This window comes from Solea senegalensis, linkage group LG13 (genome assembly GCF_019176455.1).
Source record: "Solea senegalensis isolate Sse05_10M linkage group LG13, IFAPA_SoseM_1, whole genome shotgun sequence".
In the NCBI taxonomy this organism is placed as follows: domain Eukaryota; kingdom Metazoa; phylum Chordata; class Actinopteri; order Pleuronectiformes; family Soleidae; genus Solea; species Solea senegalensis.
Window position 1 is genome coordinate 7,213,855 of NC_058033.1, and position 18,996 is coordinate 7,232,850.

General features: G+C 41.5%; 1 protein-coding gene across 1 annotated transcript in view; it reads right to left on the reverse strand.

Moving 5' to 3' along the window:
- Positions 1-2,390: 2,390 nt before the first annotated feature.
- Positions 2,391-18,996, reverse strand: part of LOC122779521 (polypeptide N-acetylgalactosaminyltransferase 10) — a 71,743-nt gene continuing 55,137 nt past the window's right edge. Inside the window, exons 7-12 of the mRNA XM_044041966.1 lie at positions 18,480-18,597; positions 12,366-12,473; positions 6,437-6,658; positions 6,224-6,340; positions 5,280-5,429; positions 2,391-4,477 (exon numbers count right to left, since the gene is read on the reverse strand). Coding sequence (XP_043897901.1) covers positions 4,313-4,477; positions 5,280-5,429; positions 6,224-6,340; positions 6,437-6,658; positions 12,366-12,473; positions 18,480-18,597 — 880 coding nt within the window. The 3' untranslated portion in view covers positions 2,391-4,312. The remainder of the gene's footprint in view (positions 4,478-5,279; positions 5,430-6,223; positions 6,341-6,436; positions 6,659-12,365; positions 12,474-18,479; positions 18,598-18,996) is intronic.

An 18,996-nucleotide genomic window follows, 5' to 3' on the forward strand; every position in this document is an offset into this window, starting at 1 on the left:
TATTGAGACTAGTTAGAATTCTGGCCCTTTTTATTCTTTATCCAAAAACAATGTTCACATGTGGCCGTAATCCTCTTCCGTACCTTTTTAACACAACATAAAAACGGGTTCTGAGATTAAAGTTAGATTCCTTAATGAATTAATCTCAAATCAAGTAAATAAAGTCCCCATAATCCTGATTTTTTAAATTTGGTCCCCAAGAAAAAAAAGTCTGAATTCTGACTTTACTCTCAAATCCCAAAGAAGTAAAGTCAAATCTTGACTTTTTTGCTTTACAGAGATTAAAGTAAATATTCTGGGAAAAGTTCTGATGTGGCCCTAATCCTCTTTTGTACCTATTTAACACCACAAAATAGTCTGAAAACAACAAACAATGGGGTTTTATAAGGATTAAAGTGAGATTAAAGTCAGACTTCTGAGATTAAAGTTAGATTCCTGAGAAAATCCTAAATTTTGATTTTTTCCCCTTAATCTTGATTTTTTTTTTAAACTGAGATTAAATACAGTATTCTGGCATTTTATATTATATTTTAAAGTTCATTATATATATATATTTTATAGTTTGTTTCCCCAAAAATCTGGCCCTAATTGCGTTTTAACACAACAAAACCATGTTTTATAAGTTTACGTTGACCTTTCGTCAAAAACAAGTGTGAGTTTTTCAATCATCGTCACAAACAAACACATTTTCATCCAAATATAGAAACTTCTTTATTTTTTTCACAATTTCCAGAAGAGAAAGAAAAATATCGTACAATTCCAGTTCCGCGGTTGTGGCTGAGGTTAAATATCTAAATACACTTTTACAGCTGCATCGTCAGTAGAAAAAAATATTCTTTTCTTTTTAAACTACGAGATAGAAAATGTACACATTTTGTCGTCTCGACACAAACGAAGAGTCACACGTTCACGGCGTCACAGCGCTGGCTGTTCACGCTTTAACCCTCTCATAAAAACGTCATGGACGTGAGATTAAAACTGAATTTACTGTGAGAAGGTTAAAAAAAACACAACTGTTTCAAGTAGTGGGATTAAAAAAATGCAAAATGTAAAATAAACTTTTCCCTCGTGAAAATTTATCGAACATCATTTTAATGAATTTATTTCAGGTTGCAACTTTTAACCTTTAAAGTTTATGAATGAACCCTAATGAATGACTGAATTATAAACTGGTGTTGGGATTATAATCCCACCATGTGACGGACGTTTCCTCTGAAGCAGATGATTTTTACACCAAATCATGGAAAAGAACAACAACAACGATGATGAACAAATCACTAACAATTCTTTTTATTATTTTAACTGTAACAATATAAATATAGCTAAATGCATTTTGTAAATTAGCCGTAAATGTACACATCCGTGTTTAGTTTTGTGTGGTGACGCGCCGTCATTTGTTTTAAATCTATAACACGTTAAATATTGGATTGAAGCTTATTCTTTTTTAAATAATACATGTTGTTAATGTGTTTTTATTTGTTGGGACAGTTGAAAAACAATTTCCACACGGTAAAAACGTCTCGTCTAGTGGATGCATTCAAGGAACATAAATAAACAATATTACCAAGACTGATATTTGTCATATATCAATGAATTTATTGACACTTCTCTGAGGACGACAGACTTAAAGGTTTGGTGGAGGAACAGTGCACTTCTTAACCCGACCACAAGAGGGCATCCTCTTCAGTTAAAACTAAACTTTAATTCTTTTACAAATCTTTTACTTTAAAATCCTGTTTGAACGGACGTCTGTGGGATTATTTAGTGCATAGTTTAGAAATCGTTGACTGAGCAACTACAACCTAAAAGTTTCTTATATTTTTAAAAAGATTTATGGAAGAGGATTAGCACCACATGTGGATTTTTTTGGGGAAACAACATTTTTAAAAATGAATAAACCGGTCAGTCTGAGAAAAGTCAGAATTTTGAGCATTTTTTGATTAAAAATTCCGAGATTAAAGTCAAAATTCTTAAACCAGATTTTTTTGAAAATGTTATTTTATTCTGTTTTTCTCCCCCTCAATTATAAATCAAAATTCTTCAAAAAAGTAAGGATTTTGACTGAAATATCAGAATTATTAGAAACAATTCAGATATCTGAGGGGAAAAAAAAGGAATTCTAATCTTTTAGAATCACATGTGGCCTTCAATCCTCTTCCGTACTTTTTGTTACAACTGAAAAAAGGGCCTTTAGAAGGTTACTGTCATTAGTAGATTTAAATCTTTTACAAGGTCTAAACTGACGTGTGTGGGATTATTTAGTGCACAGATTAGAAGTTGTTGAGTTTGTAGTGATTACGAGTTTCTAGCAACGTTTCTCTAAAATTTTCAGCTTCATAAAACTCAATATTTCCCAGTTTCTTTGCTCTTTCAGGATTCCTTTTTTTAAAAAAAAACAAACATCGATGATGGAAACAAACATCAGTTTCAGCCCAAATTACCAAAAATGAATCTACGAAAACAAAAATCACAATCTGAATCACGAGGTTAAAACTAAACATGAAGATGATTTTTCAAAATAAAGTTGATTCTCTTAACTCTACGACCACTTTCTCGTTAAAAAACAACAACAAACAAACACAAAACAAAACATAACAAAAAGACTGTGGAGAGAAAAATGGAGAAAGATTCAAAAAACAACATTTTTCAAGAATTTTTCAAGAAACGTGATAGAAAACAAACGTCTCTTTAAGCTCAAATCACAGCCAGCAGTTACACACACACGTGTGTGTGTGTAGTCTGTGGTGCGTTCAAGGTCCCGCACCAGAGTCCACTTCAGGTCACGATGAGACTCGGGAGAAGGTTTTTAGTCGGAAAAAGATCCCAGTTTTTTTTTTTTTTATTAGAAAAATCACTTCTGGAATCGAGTGAATTGTTCCCTACACTTGTCTGGACGCACACACACACACACACACACACACACACACAAAAACAAACACACACACACACTTCCTCCAGTCCTCTTCCAACAAGGCACTAAGATTTCATTCAAGTTTCTCGTTACACAAGTGCTTTATGCTTCTATTTTTCTTTTTTTAAAGCCTCAGTCCCAGAGTTCGTGTCTCCTCTTGTCGGCCAATCACTCGGCTCTGTGGTGAGTCAGCTGACCTTGCGGGGTCATGAAGGAAGCCGCGGAGTGGGCGTCGGCTTGCGTCGCCCGCTCAGTGACGTGAGTGAACTCCGAGCACTGGCCGAGCAGGTGGAGGGAGATTAGGATTGGGGGGGAAAAAACCAGCAGTACTGTGACGAACCGGAGAAGACGAAAAACAGGGTTCTCCCACAACTTAAATCAAACTCAAGGACTTTCCAGGACCAATTTCCTGGTCCTTGAAGCTCCACTTTTACTGATTGTCCTCGGGATCTTGGTCAACGTCGCTGTTTTTTTAATTTTCTTTGGTGAGACAGAGATCTCCCAGGCTTCACGTCGTTTTTAACTTTACTCGCTCGGGGCTCTGCGCGGAATCTCGCGTCCACTGGTGACGAGACAGACAGAGGACAGTCTCCACAACACCGCGAGTAATAAACAAGGGAGACTTAACTTCTTTCTGGCACAGAATTCAAGCACTTTCAATGACCATCGTGTCTGTTTAGGGTGATCGCAAACACTTTCAAGGGCCTTGAAGACATTAAAGGATTCCAAGGACCCGAGATTCTACACTTCTACACGCGGGACAAGCGACTCAGTTTTGGGTCAGATTCTGTGCCGGTGGATTCCACATGAATCCGTACGAGGAACCAAATAATAAATAAAAAACAAAGTCGAGCAGAGTTCATGGTTAAAAACAGCGAGGAGTTGTCTGGGTTCTCTCTCCGTCGTCTTCCAGCTGCTGCACTCGCAGCGCAGCGACTGCCCCCGAGAGCGCGGCACAGGCGAGGGTGAAGGATGAGGAGCAGATGGTTGGATCAGGACTGAAGAGGAGAATCAATTCACCTGGTGATTTTCAGAGTGGTTCTGCTTGGCTGCATCCAGGTGTCAGGAAGACTTGGCCCCCTCCTCCTCCTCCTCCTCCTCCTGCACCGTCTCTGGGGAGGTTGTCAGAGCTGCACAGACATGAGGGGATTTGAGACGGGACAACAGAGGAGGAGGTGGGCAAAGGTGCAGTCGTGCGGGGAAGATGGAGGCGGACGTGCGGGATGAAGCAGATCAGCAGGGACGCAGAGACGGACGCGACAGATTCCGAGCGAGCGTTCCCAAAGAGAAGCAGCTGTCACTTAAAAAAAAGACAGAAAAAAGGGGAAAGCAGAGGCGATGTGAAGATCCTTGTTTTCCCAGCAGCATCAGTTCAGCAGCTCTCAGTGACACCGGGCGGCCTCACATGGAGGCGCGGTTGAAGTTCTCCAGCACGGTGCCGTTGGTCCTCTCAAACAGCCACTGCTGACTCAGGGACGACGCGTCGCACGTGTTCATGAAGACTCGCCGCTCGCTGGCGTTCGTGTCCACGCAGCTGTTACTGACCGGGTGGAACAGACTCTTGTCCTGGAGGAGGAAGAGACACGGGAACGTGAGGAATTCAAATGAGGCTTCTACATTAAACACTTCTGACTCGTGTCCTCATCTTGCAGGATGCAGGATCCAGGATCCAGATCCAGTTTATTATTATTATTGTTGTAAGCATACATATCATCACTATTATTATTATTATGCTATAATTAAAGTTGATGTCAGTCTAATTTTTATCAACAATCTCTGCTGCTGCTTATAGAAATGTCCTTTCACCACAACCTGTCTAGGCACAGATTTCTTCTTGTGTTGAAAGGGATTTTTAACTGATCTACAGTTTGACTATTTTAGTTAATCTAAACCCTTAGTGCTCACACGCAGGTGAATAGTACACAACTTCTTATGTGTTGTTGAGTCAAAGTTGTTGAGTCTAAGTTAGATTCATTTTATCCCGGAGTAGTGATGATTGTGCAGAAGTCGCACAATCGGCAGGTTTTATTTTACTTTTGTTTAGTAAAAATTCCAAATTTCACAAATTCAGTCCAATTTCAAAAGGTTTGAGTCCTTTGCTTGGGTGTGTTTACACACATATAAATATATACATATATATACATATAAATATATAAATGTATATATAAATATATACATATAAAGTGTATAAGACACTTTATATAGTGTCTCAATGGCTTTTTCCACCACAGAGCTGAAGCGCTTTGCGTTAACGATAATATTACGTCACTAATTTAGTTTCAAACGTGACGTTTTCTGTTCACACCGGTGCAGAATCTCTGTCACATTCTTCTTCACTGAATTCCCGCTCAGTTCTCAGCGCTCATACTTTTCTGTAGCGCCACAGCTGGTTGCCCTTCATGCCGTGACAGTCGTAGAGAGTGACGGGACTGTTGTGGGAGATGGCGTCGAAGCAGACCTTCTTGGTGTGCATGGGGTCGCCCACCCGGATGTCCTCCCTCCAGCCGAACGTGAACACCTGCGGGGAAGGAGAACATGTCCACTTTAACGTCATGTAGAGATGAAAACGTCGTTTTCACACAGCAGTTTGAACACGTTCCACTTCCTTGCTTCCTCCCCTCAGACTCTGCACTCTCTCTGGATATAAACACATCTAAAGTCCTTTCATATCTGCTTCTTTTCTTGAAGTTATGAGAGACAGAGAATAAAAGTCAAGGTTTTTGAGAAAAAAAAAAAAAAAATTATTAGCACTGTGGCCTTTCCACCTGTTATTGACTCAGTGTTATTTTGGCTCCGCTGCCGATATAAAAATATCAAGCTATTAACTGGAGCTGTGGATGTTTCTGTGTGTGAAAGTGCATCCAAACATCACAGGTCAGTGGAGACGTGTGGATAATAAACACCACTAATTTCTGTCAATACAAGTGATATTTCCTGCATTCCAGACAAACGGACACTGCTGAACAATATGAAGACGGATCTTTAGTTTTACATTCGAAACACAGCGAACAGAGTCTTCAACACCAAACCCCATAGAGAAAATCACCGATTTTAACATCACAGCACACAGGAGGTGTTGATCCACTGCTGCCTCCATCACTAAGTTCAAATGTCTTATTTTCTTTAATTCGGCATTTGAAATCCTTTGTACGGATTCACCTCAGTGACATAAAGTTACCGAGGCAGCAGCTCACCAGCAGCTCCTCTGTGTCTCTGTGAGCTTAAAATGCAGATTTACTCTATGGACCAAAAAAAGCTGAGTAAAAACTTCCATTTCCACCTGAACTATTCCTTTATTATGTTGCGGCTCACCTGTCCATGGCTCCAGCTGACCTCCCCTCGCCCCTTCACACAGTTCTCCAGACGGATGGGCGTCCCGGACACAAAGTGTTTACTCTCCAAACACATGTCGCTGCCCAGGTTACGGATCTGCAACACGAACAAATAACATCGATAATATTCTATTGTTTTTCTTTCCGTTCTGGGTTTTTTTGTCTTTGTTTTAAAGTTCTATAAAGACTGTACCTCCCCCCATGCGGCAGCGGGGGGCTCCACCGGCGGGTAGTGCTTGGGCAGGTCCCAGGCCACCTCGCTCATGAACCACTTGAAGTTCTTGCAGTTGAGCCGGTTCCTCAGCTCCTTCTGCGTGGCGACGTCTCCCGCCGACAGGTGGCGGTACTCGGGTCGCCGCTGGTAGATGTACTCGGCGTACTCGTCCATCCACACCTCGGCCACACGCTTCAGGTTCTGAAATCAGAGAAAAACAGTCCCCTGAACTCGGATTTCCAACTTTGTGTCAACTGCTTTTTAAACCATGTTCCACTCTCTCTGAGATCTTAGTCCTGGCGACGTTTGTCACGTTACTTTAAAAATGTAGACTTGTCTGAAGGTCTGAAAGGATGAGTTTGCTGACGGAGTCTTCATGACTAAAACAGACAAAACTGTCTGTCGTTTCCCACTTCCCGCCGTCGCGTTTGATCTGATCCGACTCGACAAAACTGATCAAAGCAGAAACGACGACGACGGCGACGGCAGTCATCGCGCGCCAATCTGTCATCATTCCCCGAGAGGCGGCTGATGAAAAAGCGGAGAAAGAGTTGTCTCAGATCATGAAAGCAGACACGACACTGAACTCAATTATCTGCTGCTTAACAGGGGGCGGCCTCTGTGAGGAGAGAAATGTCTAAAAACTATCATCAAATCACAATAAAATGAGGCTCATTTCCCGTTTAAACCCACTGATCTACATTTTAGATAAAACTAGATTAGATTATTAATAATCAACGACTTTTTGTGATTTCAAAACTATTTATTTCCACTGACATTGCACAGCTTTAACTGACTTAGTCCGACTTATACTATATGTTCTTTATCTTATATTGCATCTTAAAGTGAGCCGGAAACCAAATGTGTGTGTGTTTTGCAATGATAATAGAGTCTATTCTATTCTATTTATTTCAGGATGTTGAAAAACTATTATGCAAACAACTCATTAATTAAAAAAATAGACAAAAAGAAATCATTAGTAAAGACTTAGAGCAGTTAAGATATTGATTTAAATGTCAATACTACAGTTTTTGGAAATTGGGGTAAAAGAAAGACACTTTATAATCAAAGATTAAACCGGTTTAAGCAACAGTTTAACATTTGAAAAGTATAATACAATAATATTTAATGTCCAGGTCTGATTTTCTTCACAGTGTGAGAAGCACTTCTTTAAGAAAGTGTGTCAGTCGCACATAAGAGACAGATTGTTTCAACTTTCAGATAAAGGTGAGATGAAAAAGCGTGTCCTCTTCACAATGTTCCCCGGGACAGGAATATCCTGACACCACCCTTCTGTCTTCATACTGTATAATTCACCTGTTAGTGTGGCCTATATATTTCCTGTGTGTGAGATCACAGTGGAACAGGAGCCGATTTTGTGCTTCAACAAATATGATTTTCTTTTTTTCTGGGTCAGATGTTTTTCTTATTATGACGTACAGTCACTGCTAACGTTTGACACCAATAACAACTTGTTTACTAATGTCGGCCATAACAACTCGTACGGCTAAAGTAGCCGCTAACCAGCCAACTAGCTGCTAACATCAACCATCTGAAAACAGTAAATTAAACACCAATAACACTATGTTTGGCTAAAGTAACTGCTAACGTTAAAGTCTGATGCCATTGTGTCTGGCTACATTTTCTGCTAATGTCAAACACTGCTCACGTTAAACACCACAAACAACTTGCTTGGCTAAATTAGCTGCTAACTTTAAACACCAATAACAACTTGTTTGGATAACATTAAACACCAAAAACAACTTGTTTGGCTAAAGTAGCTGCTCACGTTAAACACCAATAGCAACTTGTTTGGCTAAAGCAGCTGGTTAAACACCATTAACAACTTGTTTGGCTAAAGTAGCTGCTAACTTTAAACACTGACGCCACAGTAGCTGCTGTGAGTTTAGCGCCCCCTGCTCACAAACATACACTTAGACAAAGTCTATGTTTTTTGTTTATGGTAGAATATCACGTTTGATTGTTATGCTAAAACTGTGGCTACGATAAAAACAAATAAATGCGTCTCTTTATCCCAGTGCTTGTATCACGTCGCCAGTGTTTTCATTAACCGTCACATAACTGTCCAGTTGGCTTTTAAACGTCTCGCAGTGCATCCATAATTCGGCACAAGATGCTTCCGCGGGAGACTTAACGAGGGCAGCCTGGAATTAATAACGCAAAAAAATTATGGACGCGGGGCCGCGCTACATTATTTAGTGAGCGTTTAGGCAGCTAAATTATGCATTTAGTGGCTTTAATGCATACAGAAAATAGCATCCATATGCTTTCACCGTGCTGCATCAATCATTATGAAAGCTTCTAATTTCATAAAGAAATTTGCCTGAGTGGAATTAAAAAAAAAAAAAACAGGGAAAACAGATGAGTGATGCGAGCGTCTGCAGAGTCCGTCCACTGCTGGTTCTTTAAGCTCAGACCATTGCTAAACATCAAAGATTTACACTGGAGTGATGGGAAGTCCATCCACCTTAAGTCTTTGAGATGTAGGAGTAAAAGAAAAACGAGTATACACACACACACACACACACACACACACACACACACACTTCCTGTGAGTCTCTGAGGTGCAGACACGTGTCTGGAAATACAGATACAGAGCAGTCGTGTGGGAGCGGAGGGTGGAATGAATGAGAATACAGGGTTCGATGAGCCTCACAGGAGAGAACAGATACAAATCCTCCTCCTGCTCCTGCTGCTGATGCTGCTCCTCCTCCTGCTCCTGCTGCTGATGCTACTCCTCCTCCTGCTCCTGCTGCTGCTGCTGATGCCCTCTGAGGGAAATAACCCTCCAGAAACACACTCCTGTAGCATCGCTCTCTGCCTGCAGCTAAACTCAAACTGCAGGTGAAGCTGAGTTCAGTGGTTCTATCTCCCTCCATGGTGACTGGACCCCAGGGTGATCTCTCACACACACACACACACACACACACACAGAGGACACATCATAGACATAATACATTCCCTATTAAGTGCTTTAAAGAAGTGAGGAACAGACAAAATGTCCCCACAAGTATAGGATTTTCCATTTTTTTGGAGCTCACAAAGATATAAATACAAGCCCACACACATACAAACTTTTAATCTCTTAGTGAGGACACGTCCTCCATATAATACATTATTTAGCCCCTTGCCTTAACCTTAACATTACAACTAAGAGCCTGCCCTGAACCCTTAAACCAGGTCTTAACCCCAAAAAGCACTTTAAAGAAGGGAGGACCGGACAAAATGTCCCAAACACACAAATAAAAACTTGTTTTTATATCTTCGTGAGGACACGTCTTTGACAGAAGAAATTCCCTTAACCGTCACATCCAAGTGCCTAACCTTAACCCTTAACCTAAACCCAATTCTAATCCTTAACCCTGAAAAAGCCCTTTAAAGTTGTGAGGTCCACACAAAATATCACACTGCATTGACATCCATTCATTTCAGCAGCCTTAACTAACCTGACCTGACCTGACCTGACCTGACCTGACCTTAACTTAACTTAACCATTTAAAGGTGACATAGAATGCTTGTATCACACATATATGTTAGTTATGGAGGTCTACTTACATATATGAACTTGTTTTCATGATTAAAAACCTCCTAATCGCAGCAAACGAGCCGATCAAAATATCTCCTCACTGACGCTCTCGTCAGCCGCGCTGTTTCAGACCAAAACCACACCCCCAGAATGTGGACTGTGTTGTGATTGGCCAGCCAACGAGAGCTTTCCCACTGTCCTGTGATTGGCCAGGTACCTGGAAGTGACGTAATAGATAGGCCAGCTCTCAGATACACAGCTCCCCCTCTGGCACGGTGGATGCTCTGCATCTCAGCAGCTACAACAAGAGTAGTTCTTCTTCTTCTGCGGTTGAATGTACGCAACCGGATGTGCCCGGACTAGTGCCCGCACCAGGAGGCGCTACGGTGGTGAGAGGAGTGGTGAGGATTTTTGATGACGACATCAAATTAAGGAAGTGCCGATCCGCTTCGCAGAGCCCAGGAAAACAATACAACACTATTTTCTCAGCAGTGGCTGAACTGTTTGTTTTGAAACTTTAGGGTTTCATAAACGAGGTAATGACACAGATACACACACAAACGCAGCGTTAATTGGAGCTTCCGGTCTATGTGGGCTTTAATGTCTAACCTGAACCTTAACTATAAACATAATTCAAATCTTAGTCCTAAACTTGACCAGTTCCCATGAGGTTCTGCCTCATTAGGACCAGGTTTTGGTCTCCATGAGGACCACTAGTCCAGACAAGAAAAGGTAACAAACACAGGACATCACATGAGCTAAGTTTTAATGAGTATTTATGGCATTGTCGTCACTGAAGAACCTGCTCATTAACATAATTTAAGGTAAATTGAAGTGAAAGGACGCGTTTGACAGACGAGGAGTCTCAGAATCTCAGAGTCTCAGAATCTTAGAGTCTCAGCGTCTCTGAGTCTCTGAGTCTCTGAGTCTCAGTGTCTCAGGGTCTCAGGGCCTCAGCGTCTCAGAGCCTCAGAGCCTCAGAGCCTCAGAGCCTCAGTCTCAGTGTCTCTGAGTCTCTGAGTCTCAGAATATCAGAGTCTCAGAGTCTCAGTCTCAGAGTCTCAGAGTCTCAGAGTCTCAGTGTCTCAGAGTCAAACCTGAGTTAAACCTGCTGCCTGTTTGATATTAACATTCAGTGGCGCAGCCTCAGTCCAGGTCTAATGGTCAGAGCGCAGGGACAAAAACACAGGCCAAGAGGTTTAATTACAAATTCAGCCCAGCCAAAAAAAAGAGCCCGGTGTCGAGTGGACGGCGAGTCATGCATTAATGAAGAGTGTTCAGCTATAGGCGGCGTGTGGAGAAATGTTCTCTCACACACACACGCGCGCGTGCTGCTTCTTTGTCGCCGTGTTATTTAAACAATAACTTTCAGGTTCATTTCACACCGTTTACAAACTCATTTTACATTTCCACGGGTTCGGTGTTCGCAGAAAAAATTGTTTTTTTATTTTTGTTTCTTAAAAAAACACGTTAAGACCTGAGGCATCAAACTCAAAATACCCCGGGGGTTTTGTGATTAGAAATTCAATATTATATCTTGATAATCCAGAATTCTCAGACAAAATTCTGAAGACTGACTTTAATCTCAGACGTCAGCTTGTTTTCCAATTGTTTTCTACATTTAGCCCTAGTCCTCTTCCGTAATAGTTATATATATATATATATATATATGAATATATATATATAAAATATATATATACATGAGTATAACAAACAACCTGAATGAACCCTTTATATTTACATTTTTCTCTCTCTCCAAGAGTCAGAACAACATTTTAAAACATTTCCAGAGAAACTGCTCAAAAGTTAGCTGACGGGAAATTAGAAGTATTCAATCAAGTCTGCAATTAATAATAATTATTTTAATTATCAAGTAATCTGGTGATTATTTTCTTCATTGGTCGTGAAACCTCTTCATCACAAACCAGCGTTTTTCTCGTTATAGAATAAGACGAGCAAAGAAAACGTCAAATATTCATGTTGAAGGAGCTGAACTGGTTTTTATTTAAATGAAAAAAATAACGTCAATGTCATTAATTAGTCAGGTTTCTATCGATGTGGGAGCAAAACGCATGAAAAGTGGTCAATTGTGACCCAAAAAAAAAAAATTGGAATTAAATGAAAACTCAAAAACTAGAAAACCTAAAATAATGACCAAAACAACCCTGAACCAGTGGACACAGCAGGGAGACAAACGAGGGAGGAGGAAACCAGGTGAGAGGACACGGGGACAGGGAGGACGAATGAGACACATGTGGGACAGGTGAGCAGAAAGACGAGCATGGAACAAAGACTCAAAACATCTCAGCTTATTTTAAAAGGACAAATTAACCCTTTAAAGTCATTTCAATCATGACTCACCCTGGCCAGACTGACGCCTCCGGGAACTTTGTAGGGGACATACTTCCTGTAGATGTGTCCCACCCTGGAGCAAGGGATGTCCTCCATGCGTCCACCACACATCCACACCTGCAGACACACAGAGAGAGGGTGAGAGGATGAGAGGATGAGAAGTGTCTCACAAGACTGAAAAATTGCTGTCCCCACATAAAAAAATAAAATAATAATAACAACAATGATGATAATAATAATAAGAGAGCACTCAAATCCATCTGAAGGTGTAGAATAATACAACTTTTTCAGAAATGAGGTCCTGCCACATTAGGACCACGTTTTGGTCTCCATGACGACTACGGGTCCTGACAAGTTCAGTTTATTGGTTTGTGAACTATTTTTCAACATAGAAACTCGAACACCAGAGGGAGCTTGCGTACCACTGGTGGTACACGTACCACAGTTTGAGAACCACAGATTCCTTGAAGCGTGGTAGTACGAGGCACTGACACTTTAGCCACTTCACTAAACACCTGCTTGAGTCTACGACATGTGGTGAAAATGATTGCTGCTTTATCGCAGGGTCACTCACTCTCCCACACCAAACCCCATAGAGAAAATCAGTGATTTTAACATCACAGCACACAGGAGTCGTTGACCCACTGCTGCCTCCATCAGTGAGTTCAAATATTTATTTTGTAATTTTTGGCATTTTGAAACCCTTGTTCAGATTTACCTCAGTGTCACAAACTCGCCACACGAGGCAGCAGTAGACCAGCAGCTCCTGTGTCCCTGTGAGCTAAAAATGCGGATTTTCTGAATGGAATTTGGTGTGGGAGAGTGAGCGGTTATTAAAGTTCAGTTCTCTTTTGCAAAAAAGGGCGACAAAGGTGAGTTTAAGTAGCAAACACATTCTTAAGATATTGTAGACTTTACCTTGTGAACAACCTGAATTAACCCTTTACATTTTAGAGTTCTGTTTCTCTCTCCAAGAGACAGAACAACACTTTAAAACAGTTCCACAGAAAGTGCTCTAAAGTTGGAGAGTTTCTCGACTGCACAGGGAGCAGAGAGGGTGAGTGACATCAAAGGGAACACACCAGTCAATCAGGCTTAGCTAAATGATAAAGACTTGGAATTGGATTTGTTATGCTACTCAGGGGAAGAGAGTCTGTATTTTCAAAGTCTAAAGGGAGTCGAAGTCTGAAATGTTAAAGATTGTTCTTGTTCAGAACAATCGCAAGACACAAGGTCAGATGGATGTAAAAAAACGCTATGAATTCATGTTTTCCTCCTCCAGGTTCTTCAGGTGCTTTAAACTTTCTGTTGCGTAAAGTGTAGCTTTAGTTACAATGCACTGTCACGGATCATGACTCATCATTTTTCCGACCTGCTTCTTACAGCACTAATCACCAAATGTTCTACTTTCACAAGAAGACCCTGGGTTCACAACCCCGTCAGAACGCGGCCTTTCTGCGTAGGGTTTCTCGGGTTCTCCGGTTTCCTCCGACAGTCCAAAGACATTCAGATTTGGGGATTGGGCAAATTGAAGAACGCCCCTCGCAGTGATTTTACTCAAATTTACTGACGTTACCCCCGGGTGTGTTGTCAAGGCTTGAGGTTCCCAGGGTTGAAGGACTTGGAACCTTTGGAACCCAACTCTCCGCTCTCCCTCAGAGGGTAGAGGACGGTTCAATGTCTCCTACTCCAGTTCCTGGGGCACCCGGCCGGTTCCCAGTTCTCGCCACACCACACAAACTGTCCTTGGTTTTGGTCCTTTGATTGACTTCAGACGAGTACCAAGTTAACCCTGCACCCAACCCACGACCAAGGGCAGCCTCCATTCTCCTTTATGACCCGGAAAAAGAGGCAGAGACAAAAATCTAAAAACAACAACAAAACCAACTAATAACCCAATCCCAGAGTAACACTAATCCTGCACAGATAGCTGATGCAGTAGCTGGTGTTTTAATAAAGTCTTGGAATCGAATTATATCTGTAATTATGACGGATAGACAGTATTTTTAGGGCCTGAGCAGTCGAGATGATTTTTCTGATTTTGTGTTCCTACTAGCCAAGCAGCAGGCTCCGCCCACACAGACTGGGGGTTGGGGGGCCTCTGAGCAAGATACCTTTTGAAACCGAAATGCAAACTGTCATCTTTATGTTCTGTTTTCTAACATAATTTGCTTATTCTACTTTTACTTTTCCATTTTTGTTACACGTCGACTCTGACCCCTTTGTACCGCTGTCACAAGTGACTTTACCATAATGTGGGATCAGTAAAGTCTAATCTAATCTAGTCCACAGTGGATAATGTTCAATACAAACAGGCTAGACTTGAAGAACATGTTCTAACCTCGTCCACTATCCCCAAAATCCCTCATGTCTTCGTTTCCTTCCCCCCACCGTGTTTCTACTTTTGCTCCACACGGACTGTGACTGGTTAAACGTGTCGAAGTGCAGAGATGTGGTCAGTGTGTGTGTTTGTCTATTCTGCATCATTCCTCCCTCCTGATTCTCCAGAGTGGACATCAGCTGGCGGCTGTTTTCTATTCAATTACTCCCTGTCAGGTCTGCTGCACCGCACCGGCATGGACAGACAGAATCTGGGGAAATAACAGATTAAATCCACCTTTTTCCACATCTCACTGTTGAGGATGAACGACCTGCTGCGCCAGACCCTCCCCTCCTCTTCATCCTCTTCATCCCTGCACTGAAACACTTGAGTTTAATAATAACAGGAGCGTGTGGCTGCCGGGGGATCAAGAGCTGGAGTCAGCGGCAGTCACATTAAATTGAAAGTCTTATCACTCACCTCGAAAACACACGACTTCTTTAATCTGCTCACCTCCAAACATGAGCCACAGCTGCGCTGGAATCACTGTCTGACCTCGATATCACTCAAAGTCAACGTCCTACAAATGATATTTGTATATTTGATGGCATCGTTCGTCGAGTATTCTAAACTCGAGTGAAAGTGACGCGGGGGTTCATTCTAACGAGATGCATTCAAAGATCCTGGTAAATGTCATCACTTCTGCAAACGTGATTAAAGGTCCACTGTAAATGTTTTCATAGTAAGCTTTGTTAATCAAGCGAATAGTCAAATACTCCATGTTTTTGGGAACTATAAAATATTCTAATTGTGTGTACCACGTCACAGCAGTTTCACACAGCTGACAAAACTGTGGTGCGTGTACCACCAGTGGTACGCGAGCTTCCTCTGGAGGAAAATCAGAAATTCTTGAAGACCTGAGACTCCTGTTGAGTTGAGGCCGTGGTCACGGTCGACTTTTTTGTCCGTCTCGGTCTAAAACATCTTCCCACCAAGTTTCGGGAAATTCAGTAGAACTCTGGAATTTTGCCTCCGCTGTTCAGCCCTTTAGCAACACACGGGTCCGGGAGCTAAGCCAATATCAGACCTGACCTCCTGACCAGACCAGACCAGACCAGACCTCTCGCTCCATCACGACACCAGTGTGTGAAGTATTATGTGAGGAAGAGGTGGATGATGACAGGATGAATCTCGGTCCATTTACACCACTGTATTTCAACATTGGCGATCACGGTGTTACCGGGAGAGTTCAGGATTTTCTCAGGTGATACTAAAAAGTTTGAGAACCACTGATGTTAAGTCATGTTAAGAGGCCAGAGAGAATCCTGTTATCATGGTCTGTCGATGTGTGGAACACGGACAAAGAGAAATATCTCAGGCTGTGAAAACTCAAAAAGTTCCCTGTGGAGCTTTTGAGGTCGAGTGATGCTTTTACAGCAAGCTACAGTCGCCCAGTTCAGTGTGTGTGTGTCATAAATACACACACAAGTGCGACTATATATACATTTGCTTTTCTTTCTCCGGTGAAGCAACAAAAACACCCCGCAGATGTTTTCAGGCTGTGTTCCAGTGATAAAGAGCTGCTGGTGATAACGAGGTAAAGAACACAGCGGAGCTGCGAGAGTGCGGCGGCGGTGGACTTTAACCAAAATAACAATAACGCATTTCTGAATTGAATTTATTGAAAATACTTCTTGAAGATGTGTGAAGTGTTTGCACTCACAGGACAAAGAGTCAGGGCAGAGAAAGAAGTGCAGATGCAAAAAAAATAACACAGATTTCACTCTGAAACATTTGAATTTGAACCAAGATGACGGTTTTCTACCTTCGTTTTTATCAACATTCTGTTTAAAAGGTAAAAAATGGGTGGAAAATGGAAAAATGTGGAGTATTTTTCCACATTTGCAAGTAGATTTTTCACCTTTCCGGAAGCAAAACACACTTCACAGGGAATTATTTGACACATAAATTCACTGTTTACCTCACTTTCTATGAAGGGGACCCACTTTTTAAAGATGGCAAACTATTGTGACCCAAATCACAAGATAAATCTCGATGAGAGAGATGCATTCCCGAAACTGTGACCGACATAAACACAGAAGCATGAAATGCTGCGATCCCCGTATCAAAGCCAACGCAGGCTCAAAACGATTCTGGCGGCGAATTTGATATTTTTTGTTTTGCATTCTTCAGTCTCAACAGACAACAAAAGCGACCACTGCTGTCAACTTCCACTCCGAAGCCGCGGCCTTTTGTCCGGTCACATCCGACGACCGCAGCATCGGCTTTTGTGCTTAATTGAGTCGGACGTTAAAAGTCCCGACTCATTCAAGGCAGAATTCAATTATTGTGACGGCTTTGCTGCTTCTGTCCAGAGCTCATTGACAGAGGCAGCAGGTTCTTAACATGCCGGCCATGTCACACGCACTTATGGCGACGCTACAGAATAATTCATGCTGAACCAGCAGACAAAAGCATAATCTAATATGGATTTTTGAGGATGATTAATGTGGAGAGTCTTCGGGACACAGCAGAGCGAGCGAGGCTCAAGATCACACAGACAAGAGCTGCGGCTGCAACAGGAATCTCGTCTCATTTCCTCAAAGAGTTTCTGAGAATCTGTTTAGCTAAAGAGCGCTGGGTAAACACCACAGCTGGAGGAGAGGCACACGAGTCAACGCCGAGAGCGAGGAAAACCAACGATATTCAGTGAAACTGTCATCATTTCATTTGTTCTGTGTGACGACGTCCTGTCACAACAAATTACGTTATATTATAGTATTATGTATTATGTTATCTTTAGTAGAAGTTATTCTTGAGTTATCTTTGAGCGTTTATGTTCACCTTTACTGTGCGGCGAAAAACTAAAGAGATGAAAACAGTGACACAAAAGTCGCTCAGCCAATCATACATAGCCACCACTTCCTTTCCACCTGGCTTTCAAAATAAGAGCCACTGACATTGGGGTTTTTACGACATCTTATATAAACCTTTTGCCATAACGCTGAACAATAAAAACAGCTAAATAAATACACGTTTTTTGAATGTCATTTTCAGTGTTAGTCATTCCATTTTACCTGGGTTTTCAGTTCAGGCTTCAACATAAATGGTTCAAAAGGAAAATGACATCTATGTCAAAACAACAACTATAAATCTGAGGCTATAATTTTTTTTGCTTACACTACTTTCAATGGGGACATTTTTGTCCTTAAGGTTCTAAGTGGTATATGGGAACAGGGATCAATTTTATTTTTTAAATATCACTACAAAGGCAATGTGTAATGCTGCTGCCACCTTGTGGTAAGAGATGTACTGCAAATAAGGTATTCAATGGAAATATGGGGTAACCTTGATAAAAAGTTGTGCAGTTTTTATTTTTTACCTTTTGTTGTGAATATTGTTCTAGCAAATGTTTTTGAATTATCAAGACACTGACTCACATAATTGTTTTGTCATGTTTTTTTTGTTTTTTTGAATAATCAGCTTCTGCTTCAAATTTTAACCCGTTTTTTAAAAATCCAATTCCAGTCGACCTTCAGGAAACGAACTCTGGTGGAAAATGTGAACATAATTCACCATAAAATCACGATAAAAACATAAACAACAAGATCTGCGGTGCAAACAAAACTAGAAAAGCAGAGTGATGACACCAGAGTCACTGCAATGACGATGAACATAAAGATATGTGTGAATGAATAGTTTAATCCAGACTTTGCTGCACAATAAAGAAAGACCTTTTATGACACCATCAGTGGACTCTGAGAGAGAGAGAGACACTTTTGTAGATTAACTGTAGATTTTACCTTGAACGAGATCTCGTACTGCTCTCCTCCCCAGATCTCCAGGCCCGTGTCGTAGCCTCCCAGTTCCCAGAACCACTTCCTGTCCACAGCAAACAGTCCGCCTGCCATCACTGGAGACCTGCGAGACACATTAGACACACAGTTAGACACACAATAAAGAGCACAAAGGAAAACAAAAATGGGGGGCTGCCGGGCCAGTGTCCTCAGAATCAGGAGGTCTTGATGAACACTGTGTTATTGTTATTTTGAAAAAGAAGCCGCGAAAACCGTTGTCAGAGGAAGCGAGGAAGAGGAGACGACTGTCTGACCGAGCGACGGACGGATGTTTACGGTGGTGTCGTAAAAACATGTACTCCACCAGACTCGCAGAGTCTGGATATGACTGTCAGATGATAACACTCTGCAAATGAAGGAGAAGTGCAGAACAAGGGCAGTAAAATGGTGTTTTTCAGGTATTTCATCAAATCACTGTTCTGCAGCCAAGGTGGATTTTATATCACTCCTTCTGATAATAAAA